Below are 20,266 nucleotides of genomic sequence, written 5' to 3'. Positions count from 1 at the left end.
CCTAACTATTGGATGGTCTTATCACAGAGAGATATTGCTGGTCAAATTGGGTTGAATAATTGGCTTTTGCGTTAATATTTGGATGATATTTTATGTCAGAAGTGACTTTCTTGTAATGAGATTTATGCACGTGGTTCTAACGGAATGTATTTTGTCATTTATCTCTTCTTTCTTTCACTTTTCTCCTCTCAGATACATAGGTGAATTGCATGTTATAATTTTACGGATTGTGCTTGATTTATCTGTCCATCATTTGTACAATAATATTCAAATGAAATTGCAGGGTTTAAATTAATGTTCATGGCTAGAGAAAGCCCACAAAGGCTGACACGTTTGCACGTGCACTAACAGGTGAATGTAATCACGAGATAATACAAGGACACAGAATAGTACAAATGTACACTTTCTGTTCATTGTAATTTGCAATGGTATTAAAAATCAATGAAACAAGAATGATATGGTGAACATCTATTGTAATGTCTTATACTGAGCGCACCAGACAGGAGGTACTTTTAATTGCATATATTAGTACCCTCGTGTGAGTGTGCTGTGGTTTTCTGTAACTGAAAGGAGATCGCTGAATGTACGCTGTTCCACTCTTCTGAAGGAAGGCAAAAATGTACACCTTTTAGAGGGGCATTTCTCTATCCCTCCTCTCTTTGAAATGTCGTCACTGTACACAGTTTACGTTGCAGGTGGCCAGCCCTAGACTGCACCATATGTGATCACACCATGTTCCCTCTACTAGTGTGTGTGTGTGTGTGTGTGTGTGTGTGTGTGTGTGTGTGTGTGTGTGTGTGTGTGTGTGTGTGTGTGTGTGTGTGTGTGTGTGTGTGTGTGTGTGTGTGTGTGTGTGTGTGTGTGTGTGTGTGTGTGTGTGTGTGTGTGTGTGTGTGTGTGTGTGTGTGTGTGTGTGTGTGTGTGTGTGTGTGTGTGTGTGTGTGTGTGTGTGTGTGTGTGTGTGTGTGTCCCCCTTTAAAGCAACTGTTGCAAGAGTACCTTTATAGTTACCATAGACATAAAATGGATAGAAATCCATGTCTGCAACACTAGAGTTGGTTACATTGCCCTTGCATTGAAAAATGAACATATTTTTCCCTTGCTAATTTTGAAAGTGTGAGTCGAACTTCACCAAATGTTGTATGGCAAAGGTTTGTTTGGCCACATGTGAAGCTTGGTAAAATGTGGCTTAGGATTTCATATCTTCAAAATCGCTTTTACATTTTTTTATTTTGGATTTTCCAAAAGACACTTTCAGGAACAAATTTGGTGAATTTCTCTGCATAATGTTAAAACATTTTTGTTCTGCTCAGAGGTCATGCTGTAAAGTTGTGCATGCTGCAGACATTTTGAAAATTGGTTCATCCGTTTTGTAAAACAAGGGAATTTAAAAGTCACAAAAACATCTCTATTTTGGGCATGCTCAGAACAAAATTAACATTTCACTCAACACAAAGACCTATTGTAAACTCAGGTGCACAGATACAATGAATGGAATACACGGAAACTTCATATAAACACAGAAAGTGACACTTCGTACACAGAAAACGCAGCACACGCGCACATGTGTTTACTATTCGTTTTCCAGTCACTGGCCATATATTGGCATAATTATTTCAATGACAAATGTTTGCTTTTTATTTACTAGTCTTCTGATACATATGTATATAATGCATAATCTTCACACACGTTTTGTCCGACAGGTCCTAAAATTGTATGTACATTGCATGTAACACAAAACATCGCAGGTTTTTTTTGTTTTACATTAATATAAAATTACAGCCATACACTGATTAGCCAGTTTTTCGTTTCCTTACATGCACACATGTGCATTATGCAATTAAACACAGTTTAACTCTGTAATGCTCACTACAACAAAAAGGAAGGGGTTAATGAATATCAAAAATAAATCGGGTTACATTTGTAAGAAAAGTCTGCAAAATCTTGATGAAATACTAAAATGATTGTCCCAGTTTAACTAGTATGACCACACATTTTAACATCCTCACATCCTGACTGTGTTTCCTTCAGCAGGTGAATGATCCAGCACTCCGGTCGGCGGGCCTTTACTGCAACCAGCTGTCCTCAAGTGACCTTCTGAAAACAGAAGCAGATGGCGCTCAGGTCAGTCACAGGGGAACAGCCATACAACATCTAACGTACTATTTGTTCATGTCATGATATTGGACATCCACGAGCAGATAAGTACTGCCTCGAAGACATATGCTGAAAAGCTTTTCACCGAATTCCGAGGTGATAGACAAGCAAAGTACACTACCTGATTAGCTGGCGCCTAGGAGGCAAGTGCTTGGCTCGGGAAGCTTACACTGCCTTCCTTTCAATCGGCAACCTAAATGCGCTCCAATCACATTTCTCCGTGGGCGCTTGCATATAGAGTCATAATGGCCAGAGACGTTGAAATGGGCATGGGGACTTGCATGCCTTTTGCTGGGACTGTCCTCGTGCTGCTACATCCTCCTGCAGTGCAGAGCAACATCGCCACATTCTCCTCCTCCATCCCCCTTTAACCGCCGCCACCAGTTGTCTTCCCTTCATTTTTATTGACGGCTCCAAAGTTTGCAACCATCAAGTTCGACATTTCTTAATCCACCAGTTAAGAGGAAGAGTGACTGCAGTTAGGATTGAACTAGACGAGCCCTTCTCATCAATCTGTGACTTTATTTTGTTGGTGTCACATATCTGTAAACCTGTCTATACTTGAGATTCACAATCTCACAACCTATGCCTTTTAAAATGCATAGTGTATGTGTGCTGTCCTCGTGTGCCCCAAGGGTCAGAGCTAGCTCAAGACAATTGCAACAATTTCCCTGATGCTCTGGAAACACATTTGGGGAACGCTGTAGACAACTATCCGAGACTAAAGTGACATTTCTTACCAACTTTCTCTATAGGGGATTCTGAAGTCTGACTCCGATAAATGGTACCAAGGTTGCCCACGAGCAGCAGCTTCGCTGCCAACTCTGCATTCCACCTTTTCGTTATTCTATTTTTAAAAGTGTCGCTAATATTTGTGCATGTACAAAATCAGTGTCTTGTTGCAGCTTTTATACATCTGCAAAGCAACAGAAGACGCGATACACAACAGATGATGCTGGGCGTGCCAAGCGACCCTATGTGTTGACCTGTTATGAAGCCTCTGAATGCCCTACCACACTGTAGTGTGCCACATAACCCAAAGCTCACCCTTACGATGGTGGCATCTATACAAACGCACAGGAGAATTGTATTAGCATTGCTTCCCACCGACTTTTCTCCTAAAATACCAGAGTACTTTCAAGATTAGTTCCAGGTGTCAATGGCCCAAGCACTGCCAGTGGTGGGATTACTCAGAAATACTCAAGCGGTATCCCTTTCCCTGAAATCTCTCCTGAAATATCCGTGTGCTGGCTCCCTGATCACACTGGATAAAATAATGTCAAATCGATCAATGTATAGCTGCTCTGTCTACACACCATTACTGTTATTCAAAATGTATATCATACCTATGCCCCCTTCTTTAACATGGAGTACGGTCATCCATGCATGGACAACTCACAGCCAGACTTCAGACTATACACCAAGAAATCTTAATTTAAACATCTAAAATATTACCCGTGTGAATGCCCAGTCTGTACCTTTTTATTTATTTATTTTTACATTTGTAAAGCACCTCAGCCATTGGGCATCAGGGCGCTGTTATTGGAACCAGTTACAAACAAAGCTTGTTGTTCCGGGTTAGGAAAGGCTGGCCCCTCAGGTAAGGACAAGTGGTGGGAGGTGTTAGCTCATCTTGGAAAGTCGTTAGGAGAAGAGCCAAGTCTTTGTGTTCATCTTGCAGTGTCTTTTAGACAAAGAGGCAAGTTTTTAGGTGCTCACAGAAGGGCAAGTAGGATTCCATTGGGAATCCAGTAATATTATCCCCATATATATGGTCGCCATACATAATTTCGCCGGGAAAAGGTAATGTTGACATTATATATGGTGACCATATAAATGGGGTCAAGAGGAGCTGGGGCTGCAACGGTGTCTCTCGCTCAGCTTTAAAAAGAAAAAGGTTTTGGGGATGACGGGAGTGTCCCCTGCATGTTCAATGTAATAATGTCCCTGCAAAAAACTGCCATTTGTTGACTGCTTTTTTGCCATGTGCCATTTTTGCAGGGACTTTATTACATGGAACCTTCCATTGCCCTTAGTGTGGGTAATAGCATGTTCTAGTGGTGTGTTGCCACTGCAGGTGGACCCTCCTCCTTTGGCTTTTTTGACCAAGGGAGGTACAAGGGAGTGGACGTGTAAGGATCTTACTGGTCTAGTAGAATTGGATCTCATAATTCTTGGAGACTGGTATTTCGGGGCAGTGTTGGCAAGGCGTTTATGAGTAATGGAGAGTGTTCTGAAGAGGATTCCTTCCCGGCTGGAGGGCCAATGTGCTACCTTTCTTGCTGCTGTCAACATTTCTTGGGATGTTAAGAGCTGCATGCAAGGCATTGTTTTGGATCACTTGCAGTCTCTTGAAGTTCTGTTTAGAAGTTCCAGCGAATAGAACGTTGCAGTAGTCAAGTCTCGCTCCTATGATTGCTCTGGCAATAGGCAGCTGGTGGGAGTGAGGAAGTGTCTGGCTGCATAGGAGGCGATAGCGTTTACTTGTCTGGTGAGGGTGAGAGAGGCATCCAAATAGACACCCAGGTTTTTGACTAAAGCTGAGACGGCAATGTGAATGCCATCAATGGTGAAGGCGGAGTATTGGCGGTCGAGTTTTTTCGGCATGGTTCGAGATCCTGCCAGAAGGATCTCAGTGTTGTCGTTTTTGAGGTAAAGATGGTTCATGGTCATCCAGGCTTGAATTGATGCCTATGTTTTGTTGATTGATAGGGAGTTTGGGTCTACTTCTACCAAATTTGGGCTAAAACAGAATTTCTGTTCTGACGCTGTCATTCCACTCCTCACTCTCCTCCACCTGTCAGTCTGTAAGAAACAGCAATCATTTTCTTAAAAAGAAAAAACTTAAAATAGTGCAACTTTTCAATGATACAAAAAGTACCTATAGCATTTACTCGAAGCCTAGCTTAATTATATTCCGCTATCTAGCATACATACATGCTTGACTGTTGGCGAGCCAGCCAGTTTAACAGAAGGAATTAAGACATGCACTCCAATCCAAGACCTGAGCTCCTACTCATCCTTAATCCTAGTCTGCATATCCAAAGTACACATTCCCTCACATGTGAGCCTTTGTCTTAGGTAAAAGGCGTACACCAATCAAACAACCGCCACAAAGAATTCAACTACTCCCTGCACTTTAAAACGTAATTACATATTATTGTAGTACGAATTGGTATTACACGTTATTTCTACAATGTAAAAATGAACCAAGTAATATCTCTCCATGTCATTCCGTGTACCATTTGCAAATGGAAGTCCACATGTAAAGTTAATTTAAGGGTTTGCTTTAGTTCCTTAATTTTATAGCTTCACATGATGGTTTGGCCGCTTCAGAAGCTATGTTATGAAAAGTTTTAAGCACTGATGCACATGGCAGATGGGGGAAGGTGGGGTTAGTTGGGTTTGGTAACTGCTACCTTAGAAAACCATAGCATTGTTATTTTGATCAGGAATGCATCATACGTGCTTACATTTGTGGTTATCCTTCTTCACATATGCTGTAATGGCCTAATGACCTCTATGGCTGAGGACTTCTTTTGCTCAATTAAAAAGTTTAAATGCCTATTTTTTGTTTAGCAATTTTCAGAAATGGCAGTATAAACTGGAATGTAGAAATAAACTGTGATTTAAGGTGTTTTGTGAACCTTTGTGATGCCTTTCCTGTTTGTTTAGAAAAGGTTGTACTGTTTGCTTGCATTTGTATCCCTATTATGACAATATGAGCCTTAACCCTTTAGGACTAAATGGTAATAAAACATATTTCAAAAACCTAAATATGGCATCATCCTTCAATGGTGTTCCACCAGGATCATATTCCATGGCACTGTATAGTAAGTTAATGTGCAAGCATTCTTGCATGCATCCGGAAGCCTGGGCCTGCAGTTTTTCCGGTCTAGGCTTCATGTTGGTCCACATAGTTTAAACACAAATGGCCATTTTCCTTTTCCCTTCCCCTTATTTCAATGTCTTCTCTCCTGACAGGTGCAGCAGGTCCAGGTCTTTGCAGACGTCCAGTGCACGGTAAACCTGGTCGGTGGGGACTCTTACCTGAACCAGTCTGGCGGTCCAATAGGATCTCAGAAGAGCACTTCCTCGGGTCCCACAACGCCGCAAGCCCAACAGAAGAGTCTCCTCCAGCAGCTGCTCACAGAGTAACTGCTTTGCAAGGGAAAGGAAGACAAAAAAAGGAATGTGAAATTCATACACAGATATATAAATATATATATTATATATTTTTCTGAGATTTTTGCTATCTCAAAGTGCAGCCATTCTTCGGGTCAGTAGGTTGTGGAGCAAGGAGGTATGTTTTGGTTGGTCCTTTTTTCGATGTTGTTTTTGTAATTTTTTACATTTGGTGTGGTTTTTGAAACCACATTGGATGTTCATAGACTCTAGCATACCGGACAGTCCATTCCTTGAGCCAAATGACAGACAATTCCTAGTTTTCTAATCGGTTGCTGGCACTTCTGATTGCGGATGGCAAGGCACAGGAAGGAAGACCCTATGAATGCATGCACTCAGTTTCAGCTGGATCTGTCACTGAATTCAAGCCTGGCAAAGAAACGCACCTTGGTGGGGCTGCTCATGAGGCTACAGACTGTGAAAAGAGTGAACGGTGCAATTGGAACACACTGTCGCTGCTCCCACAGAAAGCCATCTCTCATACAATGCCCTCTACCTGCATCTCGGTCGTATGTACAATCGTCTTTATCCCCTGCAGCAGCAAATTAGTGGATTTTATAGAAGACGCCTTTTCAGTCCACTATTTCATGCTTTTAATGCTGATTTGAGCATCTACAGCCTCCCGAATCAGAAGCTAAAATGTGTCCATTTTAACAGGGCTTGTGAAGAAAACAACAAAACATTTGGAGATTTATTTTTAAAAAGCAATAATTTAAGGGTTAAACATGAGGACGACACCTTGTCAATGAATGTACATATAACTGTCAGATCAATAAGAGTAATCATGTAAGTCTACTCTGTCCGCTTCCATTACATCAATCCACGCAGAACATCTATGTCAGTTTAACATTTCATCCTTTAGACACGGCAAGTCTTTGGCCCAGCTAGAGCTGGCTTTTCTCGCAAATCTGTCACTTTACTTTTATGCAATGTGTCTGTTCAGTTGTTTTGTTTATCTTGCTCGTTCTTGCACTTACAATCAGTCATGACTGCTGCTTTATTTTATTGTGGTCGACATTGGTCAGCTTGCTGATTGGATTACTGCATCGAAAGGAATGTCATCGAGTCTCAATGTTGTCTCTAAATGCCCTGTATGGAATGCTTTTATTCATGCTTCATGGTGACCCAGCATGAGCATGGTACTTGCTGGGTGGCAAAAGAGAACGAGAGCCTGAAATGTCACATGGTCTACTGAGCCTTTGAAATCATGTTCTTGTTTAACTAGTTGGACCCCTAATCTCCCTCCTATGAAGGTGAGATACATTTTTGCTACCAAGTTGCAGTTGGCCCACCTTTTATGTTATTTGTAGCTCTAACTGTATGAATGTATGAGTGATTATTGTTTTTTTGGAAGTGAGCGGGAGGGGGTGATATAATGCACTAATGATTTACTGAAACACAAGGTGAGCACCTGCAAATAATTTGGAAAACAAACTGTAAGCTAATGGGCTAGCGCATACTCATCAATTTGCCAGCAGGCAGTGCAGTAGAATTAAATAATTGGAAGGCTGCAGTGGTGATGAAAAGCATTGTATATGTTGAGCGTGCAGACACACAAGTGTTGGGATAGGCACACAGTTTCCAGCCACATTTGCACTGACTTGTTCTACTTCAAGCACTCAGGTAGAGGCATTTAGAAGGTCAGTGGAACAATGGCAAGGACAGGTGGTGATGACCTCTGTATCAACAACCAGTCTTACACGCTTCTAGTTCAGAGCTGCCACCTGGGATTCTTCACTGAGAATCTGCTGTCCAGTGTGCTTTTTCATTGCGTGCCCTTGCAATGCATCACACACCCACTTTTCCCTTTTTCAAGTGGCTAGCAGGATCACTGAGCTCTACTTCTAACTCGAGTGGCTGATCTGCCCCATCAAAAGCAAGATATGTGCCCCTGACTTGTAATACTGGTATAGTAAAGTAGCTAAAATATGTTACAAATACATTTATTGACGTACAGACTAGCATGGCTTTCTTGGGGAACATTGCTGTGAGGAGAAATGTGTGCAACTTTATACCACTACTACCTTTCCCTTTGGATGTCCAGGGTAATGATAATCTCTGATTATTTTGGGGTAGCTGTTTCTTTTGCAATTTTTACGCCGTCCCTACTTTCGCCGACTTATCCTGTCCTCCAAAAATTCTCTACTTACTCTCCCTTATTTGTATCCCGCATAACACACTAACAGATATCAAAGCACTGTCTTGAAATCTTAGTGTACTCGGGTCTGCTCATGGTACTAAAAAAGAAAAGCCTTTAGATGCTATGTCCTGGACGTGAATTCAGCAGTCTTAATGCTTGCACTTGGAAAGAACCACCACATACCTTTCCTCTTTTCACGCTAGGCATTTGTTGCTAGACAGTAATATTCTCCTGGGATCTCGCCATTTCACTTTCCTGAGAAGATACTAAAGTGCTTTGTGCATTATGGTAAGGGCATTAAATGTGATCCGGCCTTGAACTGGCAACCAGTGCAATTTACACACTACTAAGAGACGTGGCTGTGCCGTGATGAGTTAGTGACCATTCTTGCAGCAGTATTTTGCAAAACCTGGAATCTAGGTATACTACCTTTGTTTGCAACAGGGAAAAGGACATTACAACAATCCAGTTTAGCTCCAGTAATAGCGCAGGCTGTGCTAGCACTATAAACCTGTCTAACCCTTCCTGAAACTGAAGGTAAACAGGAATGTTCACATTAAGAAAAAGGAGGTTACAAAAACTTGGATGTCATTGGAACCCGAAAAAAACACCAAGGTCAAAAGGTTAAACAAATGAAAATATAAAGAGTGCATTCTATCATTTGCAAGAATTCTAGTCTGCTCCTCTACCGAGGCATCCAAGAACGAGGCGATATTAAACAAGGCGATGGGCCGAGCCTGCCAGTAACGGTCTGCTGCCCAAGTTAAGGGCCCAAGCAGAGCAAAGGTACCTTAACGCGAGTGGCGGTGTCGTTTCCGGCAGGGTCGGCCCTCTGCCGAGTTTAATATTGCCAGAAAGAAAGTACCTTTGCGGCGCTGCCTGACACTGCGCAGTGATGTCATCCAGGCAGTCTGTTTTCAGTGTTGATGACTGACGTTTGGGTGTGAAAACGCACTCTTAGCACGTGTGTAGGAAACTACGTGGGTGTTAAGTGGTGAGGGGTTTGGGGAGCGGGAAAGAGAAGGGGGCATTGGCTGCCTAGGCAGCTTGTAACGCAGGCTTGTACCATACAGTACAGCCTGCATTCCGAGCCTCCCGAATTACCAGCGCCCCCTCATAGGGTGCTAATGATAGCTATGCCGTTGCATCTAACACAGTGGTCTTCAAACTGTGGGGCTGGCCCCCCATAGTGGGGCCCGAAGGATGGAAAGAGGGTAGGGAGAGTGGCACAAGACCTTTCAAAAAGGAAGTATGGTGACTCTTTTCAATAGAAAATATAAGCAGATATGGCATCTGTGGGGTGGTTTGCAGGACAAAAGTAAGTACTTCAAATGTATGTGGGTCCTCGCTGGAAGCCACTACAAATAAAAGAATGTACAGAATGTGCTTAAATAAGCAGTGACATTCTGTTATCTGACCGCCCTCAGCAATCCACGGGAAGCGCTGCATTCAGGACCAAACAAGCGTCAGAGGCTGGCAACAGTAGTTGCAAAGCATGTAACAATCAAAATTGTAAGTAAATTGTATACTGTGGTTAATCAAAATCGTTCACCCAGCCAAGATCGTCCTGTCACAGCACGCTAACAGTCCTTACTTTGGTCTAATTTAAGTTTATCTTTTGCTAGTTTCATTCCCTCTGAGGCCAATTCCTGTTACACAACGTGTATTTTAGCCCATCTATGCACTTAAAGAAAGAGAAAGCAGTCCAGCGCAAACTGGTAGTCTCACGTTCCTTTTGCACAGTGCCTGCTGGACATAATCGGCACGCTAGGCACAGCGAGCTGAACTAACACATTTTTACTACCTTAGCGCAGCTTTAAAGCAATATTGAAAATAAGTTGGCAGAACCTAAGTTGACTTGCTCCAAGAACTGTTCTATGATTGAATGAATGGATCTGGATTCTGGGAGAAATGTAACTCTTCTTTAGCTCCTCAACAGCCTGCCAGATGTCATAGACAAAATAACCTTTGCAAATGAGAGCAAAAGCACTATATCCCTTAAAACTGAGTAAGCCTTTGAAATAAATAAAAGGTGTGTCACATCTCAAGGGCAAATTAAATTTGATATGTGAAGTGCATCTTTTTAGATTGCTTCGTAATACAGTGTGTGTGGAAAATATGATCGGTACAGACATATAAAGTATATACACTTTTGTAAAGGTTCAGTTGCTGAGTTCTTAATTCTAGTTATGCTTTTTTAGTAGCTACCTAATTCTAATATAGTGCGCTCAAAAAATAAGTACATAAACGTATAGTATTTACAATGCTATGCACATACATCAATTGCTGATTGTCTTGATCAAGACCTAGAACATACCTAGAATGAGCAACTCTACAACTGTGTCTTTACATAAGTGTATATATGTTATATGTCTGTACCGGTCATATTTTCCTCACACACTGTATTAAGAAGTAACCTAAAGGAGGCACTTTACACATACATTTTAATTTGCGTTCGAACCTGAGATGTGACTGACCTTTTATTTCAAAGGTTTACTGAGTTTTAAGGGAAGTAGCACTCTAGCTCTCATTTTCAAATGCAACTTTAAAGCAACTACAGATCTGAAAGCTTTGAATTACCTATACGCATTGGGAGCTCCTCTATGCAGCTTTCCATGCCATCATATTTTGAGGCCATCTGTGGCATTACAGGAGAGCAACTTGACACATGCAGCGTGAACCACTAGATCATATTCTTTCTGCATAGTCCACAAGCAACCAGACGTGTGTTTGCCTCTGTCGGCATCAGCAATAAGCTGTAGCTTGCATTCTTAGTCTGAGCAGGCCGCAGCACTGCAGATGCTTTTGTCTGTTTCTGTGCAGTAGGAACATGGCTGAGCAATTTTGGCACAAAGTCATCTTTGGCAGCTGGGCTGAACCTTGTTTTTAAATGGTCTTGTTTGCCCCACTTTACCCCCCTATCGATAATGTCGCAAAAAAGCTCAATAATTACGCTGGCAGCTCTTTAGGCTCTTGGTGCAGCGATGGTTAAAGCTGAATGCAATTCAGCCTGTCCCTGCCGACAAGAAGGGATAGCCAATTTGTTTCTGTTTGCAGGAAAAGGAAAACAGGATGCAGTTCATGTTGGAACTGTTACTGTCAGTGTTCATTGTAGCCAAGTAGGATGACTAGCTGTGCGCAGTGGACCATTGGGAATCCCAATTTACATCACCATATTGAAGGCCCACCACTAATACCTTTCCTTTCGCATTTGCACTGCTTCACAGCAATCTACTGAAGCGCTGTCTCCAGTTGCAATTCTTCTCCATTTACTAACATTGTATGTTTCACCACACTTATATGATTGGTTAGTGAAAGGTCCCCCGGTGACGTCAATCAGACTGTATTCATGGATGGGGTTCTCTGTAATTCTACCAAAGCCCTCCTTGAGATCATCCAAAAGGATTCCGTTTTTCAGAGTCTTTCTAGAAACCAGGCAAGCTCTGGCTTAACAGTGCTGGTAATGCAGGGTAAAATGCATGCTTTGTCACACAACCTACATGGTGGCTGCAGAGCGTGCTAGCCATGCAAGCATTGTCCTTCAGTTCTACCGCTCTCTTGCCCTCTGTCACTTTTCTGGCACTTCCGTCCAAAAACACCCAGGTCTCAATGACTGGATACTTACAGTTGCCAGACCCCAATGCTTTGACTTACCACCATCTTCTTGTGGATCAAAACCATAAGCTTTTATGTAAACCGGACTGAATCCTCCCATTCCACTCACCACCGCTATCCTATGGTGGGGCACAGCAGGAAAACTGAATGCCCAGCACCATCATTTCAAGAGGGAGAGGGCATCCTCCTAAAGCAATGCATGTTTCGGTCTTTCCCATGCACGTGATACTGTTTCTCATCACATTGTTCTGTTTCAGGAACTCTGCAAGAAGCTGGACATAGAAGGATGATAAAAGGAGCTTTGCTGTGACTTGGATTTTTTCTCGTTCCTTGTGTATGTACCCAAGCTCCTTTTTCATCTCCCAGCAGCTGATACCAATTGTGCAGTTTGCTAGGTGTTCGCAAAAAAACTGGTGAGATTCTACTGTCCCACACTTGCCACTGCATGGCATGGCCCATGCTTGGTTCCCATCACTAGTTAGCAGGTATCCCAATGTGCAAACTGTGATAATGTGGCTGTGAAAATGGCCACCAGGTGGTGACATTTCCTTAAAAATGCACCCTCCAGACATTCAAACACTTACCCCAAATTTTGTACGATTGGAGGTAATAATATATAATTATACCCCTCCTAGAATATTTGGGGACAGTATTTTAGAGGTCAGGAAAAGAAAGTCACCTACCTTAGGACTTTTTCACTGCAAGATTATCACATGGACGCCTCAATGTTTGGCAATGTGATATGGCTTAGGCCTAGGAGTACCATTGGCACCCTTATCTGCTTTGCTCCCTTAAATTATCAATTCATTTGTCTGGATCTGCAGTGTGGTCCTTGAATAGAGGTTCATCCAGGTACTTTAGGAATTAGCTTTGTTATGGAGAATACCTGTGATTTCAATTGGAAGAGCTTTACTGACCACACTCGGTTAATATTTGACACTGCTAACTTTCATGTGGTTGCAAAATGTTCTGTACATGGTGAATTGCATTGGTGAGGGACGCATCATAATCCGGCAGAATATAGCGAAAATGTACATTAGCCATTGGTACATGCTTGTTACGCCCCTTCCTGTAGTCTAAAACCTGCAGTGTTTGCCAATATTCACAAAGCTTTACTGTGCATGGAAAATGGGACATGACGGGTGCTTTATCGGTTCTATGTGATATTTACGACTATTGAAGGCTGGCACAAAAAAAGACAAATGTTTCTTGACTGTTTTGGTGGGGCCTTCAATATTCAAGAATATCACTTTTTCCGAGGGGATTTCACCCCCCCAAACCTTCTTGGAAAGCTATCCCTCACCTGCCCGCATCCCGAATCCCTCTTTGCTCCTCTGCCTTGAATATCTCTACACAAATACACCCTCCCCCTCACACAGAGACACACACACAACATAACCGACACAATTGCTCGCCCACCCGCCCCCTCCCTTCCATGCAACAAAACTCCTCGACCTACACAAACACACTTACACTTACCGTCTCCCCTTCCCCAACACACTAAAAACGTTCCCCCATAACATACATACGGGCACACAGAAAACACCTCCGACTCCCGTGGCTTCAGTCTGCCCAGCCACGCCAGTCGGCCCCTGTGCACTCTTGTGTATGGCAGGGGCATGACAGTTCGATTTAGAAAGACCGCTGTGAGCGGTCTTAGACTGTTTCTTAACTTAGTCTGTTCTACATCTCTTGCCACCTACATCCTCCGCGAGCCCTATTCATTAATTCAGAAGGACATGGACGGCCACATCCTAGTGGCACCCGATTTTATTCTGAGTACCACACTATTGCGATTTTTCTAGAAACAGCTAACTGGTTATCACAGAGACCAGTATGATATTAAAATGGCCATTTTACGTTCTTTACATTTCCTGCTTTGCTAATTGGTTATATATATACACTCTCGATCTAAAGCATCTCAATTGGGCAGAGAAAACAGGAATAATCTTTCTAATCCTACTTCAGATTTCTTGCAAAATACCCTGTTATTGTGAACGTGAAAAGTATTTCCCATCTCCCTCTGTGCCTTCTTTTAAATTGGAGATGGATTGCATTGATCGGGTTACCCAAGTAAGATTTTTACAAATAGCCACTAACCAAAGAGCAGACTTTTAAAGCTAAAAGCAATGCAAACTCATATGCATGAAAGAATGTGATTTTCTGGCGTTAATGTAACCACTCACAGTTCTAACGGGTGCAGATGATCTGTTCCCGGCAGTGCATGGCGCACAGTTACTATCACCATAGCCAATGTGTACGGCTAGTATGTTGCACTCTGCCATTTCCACTCGACTTTAGGTATAAACGTTGTCAGCTTTTTGCTAATCATGGCCTTAGATGATTTGTATTTCAAATATGTTTCCTGAATGTTTTTTGTGTCTGATGGGTTGGAAATGTGGTGACCACTCTTGACTGGGATGTTTTGTTCTAGTACATTATGAATTCACCTTTAAATAATGTAACTTGCCTAATCATTATTATAAATAACACATTTTAATGAAATTGCAACAGCACTTGAGAGTTGTATTATATTTTTGATAAGATGGAGGCATGCAAGGAGGTGTTTCCAGGTATGCACAGCCAGCCTCGGTGCGAAGAGTGGGAGTCTCGTCTTTGATGAGTGCATCTCCGTGCTGGAAAGATCTTGGTGCCTACATCAATTCATAACAAATTCAAGATTGGAGTTTCATGTCGCCATCAAGATCTTCTTTCTAAGGTTTTCTTTGCCCATAAGCCTTGGCGCTGTATAAATGCATAGTAGCATAATTTAACCGAAAGGCTCAGAAAAATGTGCATGGAACAGGCTCATGTAACTTTCAGTCTCACTTGGTTTGCCAATGATTTTGAAGTTTGTAATCTTTGATGGTGTGCGCCCCGCACAATCAACATTCATGGTATATGTGCCCTCAAGTGTGGCACTGCAATTGTGGAACACGCAACCATCTGATGAAAATGCACTCTGAGCCAAGCATTATTCCAAGCTTGTGGATGTCTGTTTGATCTTTGCTTGTCTAGGCGACCCTTTTTCAATCTTTATACTTGTTTTAAAGTATACTGCTTCCCCTTTAAAAAAAAAAAAAAGAGGTGAAATGTGTTTTAATGTAGAATTAAACAATAATCACGGGATTTTCCCATAAATGTGAGTTGAGATTATTTTGAGATATTCGTTTATTAGCCACACTGATGATAAAGAAGGTGACGCTCCCAATTCCATGGCCTAGTTACAAAACTACACTGAATTGGGCACTGAATCCTCTAATTATATGTGACTAATTAATGCTTTCATTTGCTTCAGCAAAGTGTCTTGGATTTCTCATGTTTTGGTCTGGCCAGATGGAACTTTAACTTTCTGTCACAACTCTTAGAAGGGTATGTGCAGAGACTTTGTTTCTCGAATTGTCACAGCTTATAGATCACTGTTGTGAGCTTCCCACTACCTTTCCCTCCTTCTCAATCTATGCTGCATACAGAGAGCATAAATAACTAGCAAATGTGTCTTGCTCGCAGATGCTGCCCTTCTCTGCCTGCCACCAAGGTAGGTCATGGGTTCTACCACCCCTCAGCTCTCCCCAGCTACGGGCATAATTCAGTTATTGAGCCTTGCATTAGCTCTATATGGCGATTTCCTTTTGTTTAGTGCATTTCAGAATGAATTGGCAACCGGCATTCCTACGCTGCTGGCTGGCCTCATTTAAGAGGGTTACTTTATTTCAATTCAGGATTTTTAATAAACATCACTTCAGGGGATCTAAAAGCCAGACTAGATGAAAGTGATCCCACTCATATGAGGTTCCTTGACAGCTTTGCAAATTCCACATATAGACAGCACATGTGTGTGCCTTCCTGGTGTGTCCCTTTAGACGTTGACTTGTAGCCATTGTGCGCAGGAGGGTTTTTACATTATGAGGTGGTGCTTTGATTTCCAGCCATGTGGATGAACTGTGACATAGACTTGTCCTGATTATTCATAGGTTTAGTTCCCAAAGATGGAACCGCAAAAGAGATGTGGCCTTGTCCCTGATGGGTTTAGTTCCACGAGAATGAATTGCAAAGGGGACCTGTCCTGGTCCATCATAGGTTTAGATTCCCTGTATTGTACTTTGATCTTGGAATCCAGTCCTGACAAAAGAAATGCTCTCATCGCTGTTTTTTGTCATTAAATACTGTGTATTTTCGGCTCCTGCAGTGATATTGCACATGAGAAATCCCCGAAAAATTATCAATGACTACACGCTGAAAGAAAGCGAGTCAAGAAAATCATTCTAAGGCTAAATGAAGGAACCCATTGCCCTTTCCCACACAACCGGAATCTCGCATGTGTATTCTGTTCCTAGGACCATTTGGTAACACCATCTGAAAGCCATGCAATGTGATTGCTCCATTGGCTAATGCCACTGCTGTTATCTCTGCCATCTGAGCACGATGAACATCATGCCGACAAAGCCTTTCATCCTTCCAAGATCAGTAAAATGAGTGCTGTTGAGTTCTATGTTACTAGTACCTACGAATTAGAGCTAATAGACCATTATTTTGAAGGTGCACTACACAAATGTTCCATATTACAAAACAGTAGAAATTGAACAGCAGGGCTATTACATTTTTAAAATGCTCAGAACACTCAAGCCACAGACTGCAGAATAGTTATCAGTCACATATTAAAAAAAATATGTTGACAAGGAGGAAATGCAGAAATGGGCGAATGGGTTTGCCAGATGTTACCATTATTGTGAAACTATTACCTTGTTGCCAGATTTGATGTTATTTCTAATGTATTTGAAATTGGTATGAACGGGGGAGTAGAAAGGAATGGAACTGGTACTTTAGTATTCAACAAAGACTTAAACGGCTTCTGCTCCCCTACTTGACTGGCCATGAGGGTTACCATAACCTCTGATTCATTGGCTTATGTGCTACATTTACCTACTCAGGAAAAACTGCATTGTTGTCTGCTTCCTAATAACATTAATTACGAATGGTTCTGTTGTCTGGTACAGGCAAGCTTGGTCATTTCCACCATACTCTGTGCTCTCTCACGTTATTTGTACATTGTGCAATAGCAACTACAAGCAATGACAATTATAGATCAAGATGGCTGCATACAGATACTAGGAGACATTGTGATTTGAATTCAAGCATAAGCAGTTACCCAATATTTCCAAAGTGTTGCTGTTAATCTTACAAGCTCTGTTACTGCTGCGCCTTACCCTTGGATCCCTCTGCTCAATTAACTTGGAATATTAGAGGGTATGCAAATAAACCCGACCAGTACATTTGTAAATCAAGAAGCATGTCAAGGTTCCACCACTGTACACAGCAGTTGGTGGGGTTTTCTGCTCTCTGTAGGGTGCACCATGTGCACACTAAGCATTGTACAGTAGTGCCATTCATTTAGCAAAAGAAATGTCCATATGCTGCACTCACCATGTTAAACGTGCATGAGAGGTACGACATTTATATATATTCCATAGCATTTTATTTACTGCATATCCATGTAATTCGGCACGTGTGCTTCCATACGCACCTCTGTACATAGCAACACAACCCTCTTCTGTAACAGATGACAGATAATGATGAATTATGTTTTTAAATGTTGTTCACTCCTCAATAGTTTTATGGGCCGTGCTTGACATTAAGCTATTGCTCGGCTGCGCTCTGCCGTAAACCTTTGCTCCTCCAGCACTCGGTTACAGTATTAAACAACTGACCTTCAACAAATCAACTCAGGATCTGCATAGAGTGTATAGCGTGGAGTACTAAAACGTTGTAAAAAAATAACAAATCTACCTGTCGGCTTTTATTAGAGTACGAGGAGCAGCTTTTATACATCGGCCCTTTTTGTAAATGGGATAATAGCCATTTACTTGAGAAATGAATTTTTCGTTTTAGAAGATTTGAATGTCACATACTTTGGTGATCTGCTCTGCAGTAAGGCATTGCCTTTTTAAAGTGCTTGTACTCTTAAGTTACTCGCGAAACCAACTTCAACCCTTCCAGTTTCGGCTTACAATGAATCACATTTATGCAACATACCCCTCCCCCCAGCACTGCAAGTGTTGCCCCTATTAGGGGCGTAGTTCTCAGCTACAGATGACTGTTTTAAAGTATACGTAGAACCATATTTTAAACATCCGCAGCGTTTCAACTTTTTGCCATCTAACATAAATATGGCTTCAGATGTGAATAGGGGAGTGCCTATCAAACAAAAGCTTTTGTTATTGGAAATGTGTCATGTATCTGGCTTCAATTGATTGCTGTTTATAGGCTTGCTATTCAGCTCTTGAATGTGCACAGGTTGGAGCTACCTTTTGTGTCTTTTCCTCTGTTGCTTCTCCAAAAGCTGATTTGAAAATATGTTACCAGCTTGTTCATATTTTTGAATTTACTCCCAAAGGGCCCTATACACGAAAAAGAGCTACCCTTTTTGTGCCTGTGGCTATCAATCCTCTGTGCATGGGGCCCTCATGTTGAAGGAGTATTAAAGTAATCTGCTAGATACAAATTTATTCTTACATTTTGGATTGAGATACACTTTAGCCAGCAAGTTTTGCTAATGTAAAAAAGGTATGAAAATGTTTCAAATGTTTTATATCGCAATTGTTTCTAAGAAAAAAAAAAAGAAAAATGACATTGGATTTTCATAACAATAACTTCTGTTTTTCCTCAATAGATAATGTTAGACCCTTTTCTGCTAGTAAAAAATAAATAATAATTGCTCTTTGAAATTAAAAAACAAATGTTTTCTATTTTGTTTGACATTTAAACTGGTTCTTGATCAAATGGAAAATAAATAATTTATTGTAAAAAGGTATCTGATGTCACTTTTAATTTCTGAAAGAATGTTGCATTAAAATCTCGAATTAGCAAAACAGGATGATTTTATGAGTTTTCTCCAGCAGGTTTTGGAAAAGGAGAGAATACATTTAATGGTGGAATGAAATATCTTACATTAACAGGTATCATTTCCAATGAGGTATTTCAAGAACATTTTCACGTTGTTTTACGAAGAGAGACTATTTTACAAAGAGTGACTTTGTTTTGACTTTATTCCTGTATTTAACAAAAAGAAACCTAAAAAGAGAGAGAAGATTTTTAAATGATTTATTCAGGTGGTTGACTAATATTGCTTTTGCTGTTATATTATTGGCTTTATTCAATGTTTAATTATGTTTATTGTAAATAAAGTCATTTAAAAATCCTGACTTGGGTATTAACTTCTCACTATATTAATTTGGTAATTATGAAATGCAGTTATTCGTGTGTGACCAAAACTATAGGGGTAACATAACAAAATCGGAAGGATCAATTGCATGAATAAAGGGAAATACCCTTAGCTGCTATTACTGTTTGTGGATATGTTATGAAGCTATGCAAGTTATGCTCCTTCCGGGGATAACCAGATCTTAATCTGAGGAGAGATGAGAAGTGGGCATAAGAAAAGCGAACAGAAAAGCAGATAAACATCTGTAATAGCCAATCGGGAGGGGTGATGTAGCCAGGAAGTGGATCTGTTTGGGTCTGCTACAGGGACGTATTTCAGCACTTGAGGAAGGCGGTGTCTCTGTGTTGTGTAAACAATTGAGTAAACAATTGGCAGAATGATTGCCAGTTTGCTTGTAAAACCAGTTGAGGCCTAAAGTGATTGGATGTGTGATGGGCCTGAAGTGTGCTGATGCCTGCCATTAAAAAGTATATTACTTATAAGTTGTTTCAATGTCCCTGTATAGGTTTTAATGTACATGTTCATTACTGATAGTGGTATGAAAGCAAAGTTGATTTCAGGATAATCCTTTAAATCTACATGTTGTGTTCTGATTACATTATGAAAAACCTTTTTAACCATTTTTACAAATAAGACCGAAAAGTTCAGGTGTCTTTATTTTGAATATGAAATGGTATACAATCACACTGCGCACACTGTAATAGTTAGTGCATGAGATTGCAATATTTATTTCATGTGTCCAACAGCCTGACACGTGTTTCGAGCTATGCTCTTCCTCTGAGGCTGTTCATGTTACAAATGCTCAGCTTAATATCGATGAACATAATGTAATTGCAAGCAACATTCCCTAAGGGCAAAGGTCCAGGGCAGAGTTGGCACATGCCACATTAAATGAAAACAATTACACAATGCCATATGTCGCAAACCATATAGTGTTGTCTTTATTT

General features: G+C 41.2%; 1 protein-coding gene across 6 annotated transcripts in view; it reads left to right on the top strand.

Moving 5' to 3' along the window:
- NCOA1 (nuclear receptor coactivator 1) overlaps positions 1-19,299 on the top strand; it is a 1,575,181-nt gene extending 1,555,882 nt beyond the window's left edge. For 4 of the 6 annotated variants that reach the window (XM_069605680.1, XM_069605681.1, XM_069605684.1 and 1 more), the window contains 2 exons: positions 2,032-2,124; positions 6,142-19,299. In XM_069605680.1, coding sequence (XP_069461781.1) covers positions 2,032-2,124; positions 6,142-6,315 — 267 coding nt within the window. In that variant the 3' untranslated portion in view covers positions 6,316-19,299. The remainder of the gene's footprint in view (positions 1-2,031; positions 2,125-6,141) is intronic. The other 2 variants (XM_069605685.1, XM_069605683.1) reach the window with 1 other exon arrangement.
- Positions 19,300-20,266: the final 967 nt, after the last annotated feature.

Source organism: Ambystoma mexicanum, chromosome 4p, assembly GCF_040938575.1.
Source record: "Ambystoma mexicanum isolate Mex_15411 chromosome 4p, UKY_AmexF1_1, whole genome shotgun sequence".
Lineage (NCBI taxonomy): Eukaryota > Metazoa > Chordata > Amphibia > Caudata > Ambystomatidae > Ambystoma > Ambystoma mexicanum.
The sequence above is the reverse complement of the archived record's forward strand: the minus strand, read 5'-3'. Positions and strand labels throughout refer to the sequence as shown.